The sequence below is a fragment of the Pyrus communis genome, chromosome 14 (assembly GCF_963583255.1).
Source record: "Pyrus communis chromosome 14, drPyrComm1.1, whole genome shotgun sequence".
In the NCBI taxonomy this organism is placed as follows: Eukaryota; Viridiplantae; Streptophyta; class Magnoliopsida; order Rosales; family Rosaceae; genus Pyrus; species Pyrus communis.
The window spans coordinates 7,686,363-7,696,566 of NC_084816.1; the positions used below are offsets into that span (position 1 = coordinate 7,686,363).

Genomic DNA, 10,204 nt, shown 5'->3' on the forward strand with positions numbered 1-10,204 from the left:
GGTGGAGTGGGCCCGGGAAGTGATCCGTCCCGGGCCGGGATAATCCCACATTGCCCAGAGGAGTGATCCTTAAATGTATATTCCCATCCCTACCTAGCGCGAGGCCTTTTGGGAGCTCACTGGCTTCGGGTTCCGTAGGAACTCCGAAGTTAAGCGAGAAGGGGGCTAGAGCAATCCCATGATGGGTGACCCACTGGGAAGTTGCTCGTGAGTTCCCAAAAACAAAACCGTGAGGGAATGGTAAGCCCAAAGCGGACAATATCGTGCTACGGTGGTGGAGTGGGCCCGGGAAGTGATCCGCCCCGGGCCGGGATGTGAAAATTTTGGTATCAGAGCCAATCCCTGGCCGGAAATGTGCCGACGAGGACGTCGGGCCCCTAAGGGGGGTGGATTGTGACATCCCACATTGCCCAGAGGAGTGATCCTTAAATGTATATTCTCATCCCTACCTAGCGCGAGGCCTTTTGGGAGCTCACTGGCTTCGAGTTCCGTAAGAACTCCGAAGTTAAGCGAGAAGGGGGCTAGAGCAATCCCATGATGGGTGACCCACTGGGAAGTTGTTCGTGAGTTCCCAAAAACAAAACCGTGAGGGAATGGTAATCCCAAAGCGGACAATATCGTGCTACGGTGGTGGAGTGGGCCCGGGAAGTGATCCGCCCCGGGCCGGGATGTGAAAAATTTGGTATCAGAGCCAATCCCTGGCCGGAAATGTGCCGACGAGGACGTCGGGCCCCTAAGGGGGGTGGATTGTGACATCCCACATTGCCCAGAGGAGTGATCCTTAAATGTATATTCTCATCCCTACCTAGCGCGAGGCCTTTCGGGAGCTCAGTGGCTTCGGGTTCCGTAAGAACTCCGAACGATGACTATATCCATACTATTTATTTACACTTTTTTATTAGAGTAAAATTTTGTAGTGATGTTCTGTCAGTGAGGCCATGTGACATCCCACATTGCCCAGAGGAGTAATCCTTAAATATATGCTTCTTGTATTATGATCACTTAAACTGCTTTTCCGTAAGAACTCCGAACGATGTGTGATCATAATTTTCTCAGACATAGTGTGACGTGTGATCATAATTTTTTCGGACATGAAGTGAGGAAAACATGACTATATCCATACTATTTATTTACACTTTTTTATTAGAGTAAAATTTTGTAGTACTGTTCTGTCAGTAAGGCCATCTCCAACCGAATGGTCCAAATATATGCTTCTTGTATTAAGCACTTAAACTGCTCTTCTAGAATTACTTGGATTTTTACTAAGGATTGATTTCAAAAATATTTTCATCAAAAACTCATTTTAAAAGCATTTATAAATGAGCTCTTATTGTGCTGCAAGTTACAAAGGAGTGGGTTGTTAATAGAAGAGTTAAAAAACTATTTAAATAAAAAATAAAAACTTTTTTCCGCTACCGGGATTCAAACCCGATTGTGATACAAAGCTCAATCCAATTTATGTGCTACAGCGGAATATTGGTGTTAGTACAAGAATTAAAAAGTTATTTAAAGTGAGAGAACTCGATGCTATTTGTGATAAATAATAAATAGGGTAAAGTGAGAGAACTCGATATTATTTAAAGTGAGAGAACTCAATGCTATTTGTGGTTTTTTAGATCAGAGAACGCCATGACTTTGAGACGCAGTCAAAGCGGCGAAAGGACTTCACCGGCAACCATGAAAGAATCTCGTGTATGACCACGGGCGGAAGGTTGTTACGGTTTTCCCTCAGCTCGCTTTTCATTCTCTCGAAGACAGAGAGAGAACTAATTTCTCAGCAACTTAGGGTAATTTGCTTGTTATTCTAGTCCTAGTCGAGTTTTAAGTCCTGCAGTGTTGGTATTGAACAAGGAATCCGGCAGGGTTAAGGGTCCCTAAGCCCCATCAAAAGCTAATTAAGGAGTCTGATGTAACACTTCACCAGAAGGACTCTAAAACTAATTTCCGAAATAATACAGAGAAATTTTAAATGAAATTAATTAGAACAATCCTTGATGCATAATTTCCGCCCGTAGGCTCTTCAAATCCCTTTTCCTCTATAAATTTGCCCTCAATTCGAATACATCTAGTTCACTGTACAATTTTTCCGGTATGCTAATCCAGTCGCTTCGTAATTAGATAAACAAGTACAATCACATGACAAAAGGTTCACATTCATGTATTTAGCGGGCCTGGAATCACAAACATGTGAGATTCATCAGAAGTGTACAATGTCTCTAAAGCAAACCTGGACGGCTGCGGTGATACTTTGTGAATCAAATTCCATGATCTTCATCCAGTTCTCAAAGTCTCCGATGTCCTGCGACACAAACCTAGCCACAAAAGAGTCAAACTATTAGCACACTCCACTCTCGAAAACTTCAGAATTTTTGGCATGCTATTGGCCAAAAAGAAAAGGTTAAAGAGCTATGTCATGGGCAGTGTTGATAGAGCAAGCGACGGAGAGCCATTGATCACTACGTTTGACAAATTGGGAAATGGTGGCATTCAGTTGTTCGCCTTCTCTGCCACAATCACTCACATTTTTCTTAATTATTTATTTGATTACTAATTCATTCAAACAGTTGAGAATCCTGGCAACAAAAAGAAACAAACCATAGATCTAATGTCGGCGGTACTGACCAGTGATTTTGTGGATTCCGAGGGAGGCATGGTGGTGCTATTGTACCAATTGGAGCACAGAATCTTCTAGTTCCCCTGGCCTTGTCTTGGACAAGCAGGATGCCACTGGAGCATGTTCCAGGGGAAGAGATGCTGGTGAATACATGCTTGGAAGAAACTTCTCGGAGAGTGAGCTGTGCTGACTTCTTAACAACCCGGTTTAAGGTGGGTTAAGGGGGGTAACTTTTAAAGCCTGTTTATCTGCAACAATAAAGTAAACACTGGATCAGATTTTTTTTTTTTTTTTTTTCACATCGTAATCTGACAACTAAAAACTTTCCTCAAAGATAACAATACTTCTCAGTTAAAGGTAGAGATTCAACGAGTTCCAGCAGATACACTTTTATTTGATATTGAAAAGCTTCATCCAAAAACTCGTTAAAAAGATTGTTATCATATAGTCAACTAGGCTATGACTGATATGACAGTAATAATTTTTAATCCGCGATGAAACGAATATAGTAACAAAAGATTCAAATTTATACTATTTCCTCTTCAAATCCAATTTGGCAGATGCACTTATCAAAATCCAACGCAGAAAAGTATAACCACACCAGATGCCAACCGCATATAGGCTGGCTCTAATTTAGGCAGTAGCCCACATTAACAATACTGGCAGTCGGTAGATTTGCGCAGATAAGATCAAAGTAAATGGGAGATGTGCTCACAATCAATGACACTACCTGATTTGAGCATGAACAGTCGGATCTCCATAGTCATCTTCAAGAACATATAGAAGCTTCCTGTAAGCATGCCCATTGAGAAGGTCTTTCTCTTCCAATTCCTTCAACAACTTCATTGCCTCTCCAACCCTTCCTTGTCTGCAGATTTCATCAAGTACTGTCTTATAAGTAATGAATTCAGCTGATCTTCGATTCTCAATCATCTCCCACAGATACTTCAGTGCCTCCTCAACCTCTCCATGAAGAGCCAAAGCGTTCACAAGCGAGTTGTATGATTTACTACTTGGCATAAACCCTTTGCTCTTCATTTCATTGCACAGCTGCTTAGAATTGTGTGTTCGGCCTTGGCAACATAACCCATGGATGAGATAATCGTAGGAAAACGAGTTTGGTGTGCATTTATAGACCACATCCATCTGATGGAATATTCTAAGTGCATCATTGAGATGAAGGGAAAGTACATAACCCTTAATCATAGAATTCAAAGAGTAAATATCAGGCTCAATCCCATCATTCACCATTTGCCGAAACAGACACCTGGTGGTCTCCATATACATGTGATTTATGTAAGAATTAGATCCCCTACTCAAAAAGGCCGTAAAAAGAATATTATATGTCCTAATTGAAGGCCTACACTCCATGTTTCTGCTGTTCCTCATGAGTTTAAATATATTGACAGCTCTAGTCAACTTCCGGGCTTCCGTCAAAAAGTAAATAATGGAATTGTAAAGCGCCTCAGAACCAATGTAAGAAATAGCAAGCACTTGGTTGACAACATCATCCATTTCTTGATACATTTTAGCTACGCCAAGTTTCTTGATCGTAATGTGATAAGTAGAAACATCGTGTTTGAACCGTGGCTGTTGTGATGCCCAATTGAACAACTCTAAACACACAAAAGGATTGTCTTGCTGAGTTATAACATTGCAAAGTTCTTCAGGTGTAAATCTAGGCAACAACTGGGATAAGGCCCTTTGAAACTGGACTTCATCAAGAGTCGATTTATTGGATTCCGATCTCTTACGCTCTCTCCTTCTAAAAGATCGCAATGGGGGCTTGGTCGAGTAATAATTACACAGCAAAAACTGCTCATATATACCAAGATATCCATTTGAAGCGATTTTGGGAACTGGGTCAATTTGGGTTTGAATCAAATAGTGTATAGGCCTCAAAGTGCCAGTGATGGAATTCAAACTATAAGAAAGAACATCCATTCTAAAGCAATATCTACGAACGGAAATCATATTACTGAATGGTTTACCGCAAGATGGAAGCACCAAGTTTCGTACTACTGCACTTCTTAATTTGGTTGTGCCTCCTTACGCATTATGAACGTTTAGCCCAAAAACTGAAATCACAAACACAAATCATCAAAGCTCAATCAGACAATTAATTTCAAACAATGAAACATATAAACCGAAAAGAAGTACATTCTCATATCAGGAAAACATGGCCTTTCATCATCAAACAGATTTTTTTTTTTTTTTTTTTTGGTGGAAACACAAAACATGAAATGATTGCAAAACCTTATTGGAAATTAGATCTTTCTATAATCACATGCATGATTACGGAAAATCAAGCTAACCCAGAATCCAAATTCCAAAAAACAAATCCACAAATTACAAAGTTCTCCAACTTTAATCTGAAAACTGACTGAAAACCACAAAACAGATGCAAAATAACAGCCGCCTTAGGTTCAAAATAAAACAGAATAAAGAAAAAAAAAGATAATTCATGAACAATGGTTGAATACCCAACCAATAATCTCGATGGAAACATTGAACGCAACAGTTTCCAGGGGAAACAGAAACAAAAATACAGATTATTATTATTATTATTACTTGTAAGTTTAATTCATATTTCGCTTTTTCTTGGCAATCAAACAGGTCATAAGGAAATCAAGACAAGTTGAGAAGAGATTACCTGAAAAATAAGAGTGCTACTCTGTCAGTGACCGAGTGCTTGGTTGCTGAGTATCGATGAGAAATGTAACTTCAGTACTCTACTAGGAGCTTTTACTACACTGGAGTCTGGAAGTGGTCTAAAAGCAACTCCGCCCTTGAGCGGTAATTGCTAGGGCTATTGGGCAATTAGCAATTATTGTTTTAGTGAATAATGATTAACTGAGTGCATTGATATTCCGTAAATAAACTTTTGGGCAATTGAAATTAAAAATTTATTTAAAAAATAATAATAAGTTTAATTTCAAATAAAACTTGTAACCAATTCCGTTACATCACATCACGTGTTATCATTTGAAATTACAATCTCATTCTAGTCATGCCCCGGTTCATATTCCTAAGTTTTTTTTTAATTTTTTTTTTTTGCATTTATTTATATATTTTTTAACATTTTTAAATTTGGATGACATTTTATTTTCAATCCAGAGGTTGTACCACATGGACAACAAGTCTTTTACATTTTTTTTATTTTCAAAATCATGATTAGAAATAACTGTCGGATTTAAGAAATCCAACGGCCCAAATTCAAAGACTACTGCAACGCGAACCCGTCACCTAGGTTTTTGCTGGTTGGATAATTGCGCCCCAATTGAGCAGTTAGGCCTTCTCCTTCTTCATTGTAGCCCGACTGATTAGGCATAGGCTGGAGCTCATATTGTTGGTTTTGGTTTATTGAATCACCCAATTCCTCAGGTAATTGGGAGGGTAGAATTACTCTAACTTTATGAGTATATCTCAAGTTCTCAACCCCCGTTTATCCCATTACTCTCCCTCCTCTTAGCAGCTCTATCTCAAAGTTTTGCACCTCCTTCATCTTTATCTCGCCTATTTCACGAAATTTTAGTAGCTCTTATTTCTAGTGATTGAGTCATCCTTATCACGCTGAATTTCTTTCTTTCTCATATTTGGTCTCTCTGATGTTGGATTTGGTCATGGCAAAGGTAAATGGCAACAAGAAATCATAGGTTTCATAAAAATTACTTTGATATACTGATATTATGTAAAGATTTAAGCAATATTTATCAATAACCTACTTTCGACGAACACCAATAGTGTCTTTAATTTGCATACAGATTCATAAATTTGTTGTATATAACCAGAAAAAACCTCTATTAACAATTCATCATATATTGAATTTTATTTTGTCAATTTGTTGATGTGGAATTTTAATGTGGTGCCACCATATAGTTGCACGTTGGTAATTAATTTTTTATTGCAAGCCCAAAGAACTCTTTGGGCAAGTAAAGACCCAATGATTGAGGCCTAGTCCATACAACTTCACACATACAATTGTGTTTTGGGTATTGGATATCATATCGAAACATTAAAGAAAATTATTGACGAAAAATTAATAAATATATGTGAGAGGTAAAGATAAATGTGTGAATAACACTATCATTTCAATATTTCTACATCATGAAGGCAAGTAATTACGATAGTAAAATTCAACAAAAAAATACAACCGTAAAAGATTTATTTTTTATTTTTTTAATTAAATCGTAAAGAAAACTTATTTATAAAATACGATAATTAAAATCTTGAATAAAAATGCAACTTCGATCAACAACTATTTAGCAGTAAAACAATCACGCTGAAAAACTTATCCCGAACGCTTCCCGCTCAAACCTCAAAAGAATTTGAAGTAAAATGAAAGTAATAGTGATACCTGATACAAGGACGTTGTAAATGTAATCAAAATAGTGTGATCCGAGGATGTTAAATTTTTAATAAATTTTCTTCTATTTATTAAAATAATGATATTGAAGGATGTCGTTACCGGAAAAATTGTGAAACGGGATTACTGAATTCAGAATATGCCAGCGCAGCACATTATGTAATTGGCAAGCAAACACTTACAACCGTCCGATCAAAAACTCAATCATCCAAAGGCGGTGAGTAAAACCCTAACCACAGTATCCCCATTTCCGCCTATTTAAAATTCACGAGGCTCTCACTTTAGACACCCTCTGCCATTTCTCGCTCTTCGCACTCTGAAGTCGGCGAGATAAACAATCCCCTGAAGCTTCCAGTCTGCTTCTTCCAGGTTCGCTCAGATCTCTGTCTCTTTGTTGCAGATTTTGTTATTTATTTAATTAAATCCTTTGCGATTCTATTTGTTCGATTTAATTCTGGTTCCTTTTAGATGTTAATTTCCTGAATTATTTTTTTTTGAAAATTTTAGGGGTTTTTTGTTCGTTTGCTGATGAATTGGTGAATTGGGTTCCGGTTTTTGTTTGAGATTTGTGATTAGATCTAGATTTCTGTGTGAATTGCAAGTGGGTTTTAGGGTTTTCGTATATCTAATGCAACACTGTTAGAGAATTTATTTATTTGGTTTAGAGTTTTGATTCTGGGTCTTTTTAATTTGTTCAGATATGGGTTTTGATGTTTGTTTATTTGCTGATCGGATACAATCACGCATGTGTTACATTAATATTTTAATAATCTTGATTTTTATTTTAATATTCTTTAATGGTTTACTATTGTTTTTGTTCTGGTGTGTAGATTTGATCAGTTCCGTGAAACTGCTTCCTTGAAGCAATAGTAATAGTTGTGGCGTTTTGAAAATCTGACGCTCAATATGTTTTGTGTATTTTGTGGAATTTCTGGAGCAACTATATATTGCCCTCGTATTTTGTTAGGAGCATCTAAACGACTCTGTATTTGGATAATCATTTAAATTGATTCCGTTGTAGCGTTCTTATATGGTCTGCTGTATGTGTTGTTTGGCTGACTGACTGATTTATTTTTTTTAATCTGTTTGATATTTCAGTTCTGTTGCTGATAATCCGTCATGGGTAAAGAGAAGTTCCATATCAACATTGTGGTCATTGGCCATGTCGACTCTGGCAAGTCAACCACCACTGGCCACTTGATCTACAAGCTTGGTGGTATTGACAAGCGTGTGATCGAGAGGTTCGAGAAGGAGGCTGCTGAGATGAACAAGAGGTCATTCAAGTATGCCTGGGTGTTGGACAAGCTCAAGGCTGAGCGTGAGCGTGGAATTACCATTGATATTGCCTTGTGGAAATTTGAGACCACCAAGTACTACTGCACTGTCATTGATGCTCCTGGACATCGTGACTTTATCAAGAACATGATTACGGGAACCTCCCAGGCTGACTGTGCCATCCTCATCATTGACTCCACCACTGGAGGTTTTGAAGCCGGTATTTCCAAGGATGGTCAGACCCGTGAGCATGCTTTGCTTGCTTTCACTCTTGGTGTCAAGCAAATGATTTGCTGCTGCAACAAGGTGAGCCTTATATATCTTGTGTCAAATGCATTTCAAATTTTATATTGTTTGGTATTTCATTGTTTTTATATTGCAATTGTATATTGAATATTTTACTACGATGATACTTCAATTGGTATTGGATGTCAGCTATTATTGCTGTGATTTCACAAGCAGTTCTAACTCATGTCACACAATGTCGATTATTGTGTACAGATGGATGCCACCACTCCCAAGTACTCAAAGGCAAGGTACGAAGAAATTGTGAAGGAAGTGTCGTCCTATCTCAAGAAGGTTGGCTACAATCCAGATAAGATTCCCTTTGTCCCCATTTCTGGGTTTGAGGGTGACAACATGATTGAGAGGTCCACCAACCTTGACTGGTACAAGGGTCCCACCCTTCTTGAGGCTCTTGACCAGATCAACGAGCCCAAGAGGCCCACAGACAAGCCCCTCCGGCTTCCACTTCAGGATGTGTACAAGATTGGTGGTATTGGTACCGTCCCTGTTGGACGTGTTGAGACTGGTGTCATTAAGCCTGGTATGGTGGTGACTTTTGGCCCAACTGGGCTAACTACTGAGGTCAAGTCTGTTGAGATGCACCACGAAGCTATGCTGGAGGCCCTTCCAGGTGATAATGTTGGATTCAACGTGAAGAATGTTGCTGTCAAGGATCTCAAGCGTGGTTATGTTGCTTCCAACTCCAAGGATGATCCTGCAAAGGAGGCTGCTAACTTTACCTCTCAGGTCATCATCATGAACCACCCGGGGCAGATTGGACAGGGATATGCACCAGTTCTCGACTGTCATACCTCCCACATTGCTGTCAAGTTTGCTGAGCTTGTGACAAAGATTGACAGGCGATCTGGCAAGGAGCTTGAGAAGGAGCCTAAGTTCTTGAAGAATGGTGATGCCGGATTTGTGAAGATGATTCCAACAAAGCCCATGGTTGTTGAGACCTTCTCTGAGTACCCACCGCTTGGACGTTTTGCTGTGAGGGACATGCGCCAGACTGTTGCAGTTGGTGTCATCAAGAGCGTTGAGAAGAAGGATCCAACTGGAGCTAAGATCACCAAGGCCGCTGCTAAGAAGAAGTGAACCGCTCTGGTTCATCAGATTTCCGCAGGCGAAATCTCCTATCCTAATAATAATAGTCGTAAAAACTTCTCTACTAGTATTTCGATGGATTGCTCGTTGCGTAATTTGTTGTTGTTGTCGTCGTCGGGCATTCATTCTCAGAATTGGGTGCTCGACCGGCGGTGGCGATGCTAGTGTGTTCTTGTGCTGTCTCCTCCGTTGAGAGTCTAGGTGCTCTGGGTTTTTCCCAGTGCGGCTAAAAGCTTTTGTGACTGGTTCTTGCTACTCTCGGTATAAAAACTTAGCGTCTAATAAATATATTCTTGTGGTATTTCATATTTCGTACCTAGCATGTGATTTTACCAGCTCCTTTTTATATGGTATTGAAGCAGCATATGCGTCGGGGATAATTATATTATCTCTGATGACCAAACTTTGATCTCCGGCAAGCTCCGACTGCAGTGAATGTGGTCCTTCGATGATGTCTTGTATGGGGATATGTTGTAGAATGTTGTTTATTCTTTTTGTCTTGATAGTTTCAGTACGGAGAGCAATTTACATGAAATGGTTTTACAGCAGCATAGCTG

General features: G+C 39.2%; 2 protein-coding genes across 4 annotated transcripts; one reads left to right on the forward strand and one right to left on the reverse strand.

The window, feature by feature from the left end:
• Positions 1-1,988: 1,988 nt before the first annotated feature.
• Positions 1,989-5,402, reverse strand: LOC137715107 (pentatricopeptide repeat-containing protein At2g27800, mitochondrial-like). Of its 3 annotated transcripts, none has more exons than XR_011065515.1 (4): positions 5,268-5,402; positions 3,345-4,692; positions 2,623-2,862; positions 1,989-2,312 (listed from the first exon to the last, which is right to left on the reverse strand). XR_011065515.1 is itself a non-coding variant. In XM_068454331.1 (3 exons), the coding sequence occupies exons 2-3, from the start codon at positions 4,586-4,588 to the stop codon at positions 2,859-2,861; spliced, it is 1,248 nt and encodes a 415-aa protein (XP_068310432.1). In that variant the 5' UTR covers positions 4,589-4,692; positions 5,268-5,402; the 3' UTR covers positions 2,357-2,858. The 3 variants fall into 3 exon arrangements, 1 of the variants encoding a protein (XP_068310432.1); XR_011065516.1 differs by lacking the exon at positions 1,989-2,312 and adding an exon at positions 2,357-2,504; XM_068454331.1 differs by lacking the exon at positions 1,989-2,312 and having other exon boundaries at positions 2,357-2,862.
• A 1,840-nt stretch (positions 5,403-7,242) lies between these two features.
• On the forward strand, positions 7,243-9,948 carry LOC137715556 (elongation factor 1-alpha-like). The gene is made up of 3 exons (XM_068454903.1): positions 7,243-7,349; positions 8,079-8,561; positions 8,757-9,948. The coding sequence occupies exons 2-3, from the start codon at positions 8,100-8,102 to the stop codon at positions 9,636-9,638; spliced, it is 1,344 nt and encodes a 447-aa protein (XP_068311004.1). The 5' UTR covers positions 7,243-7,349; positions 8,079-8,099; the 3' UTR covers positions 9,639-9,948.
• Positions 9,949-10,204: the final 256 nt, after the last annotated feature.

Bases quoted from the DNA above. Each gene is read 5' to 3' on its own strand.
- LOC137715107 (XM_068454331.1), bottom strand. From the start codon at position 4,588: ATGATTTCCGTTCGTAGATATTGCTTTAGAATGGATGTTCTTTCTTAT.
- LOC137715556 (XM_068454903.1), top strand. From the start codon at position 8,100: ATGGGTAAAGAGAAGTTCCATATCAACATTGTGGTCATTGGCCATGTC. The intron at 8,562-8,756 runs GTGAGCCTTATA...TATTGTGTACAG, and splicing joins TGATTTGCTGCTGCAACAAG to ATGGATGCCACCACTCCCAA.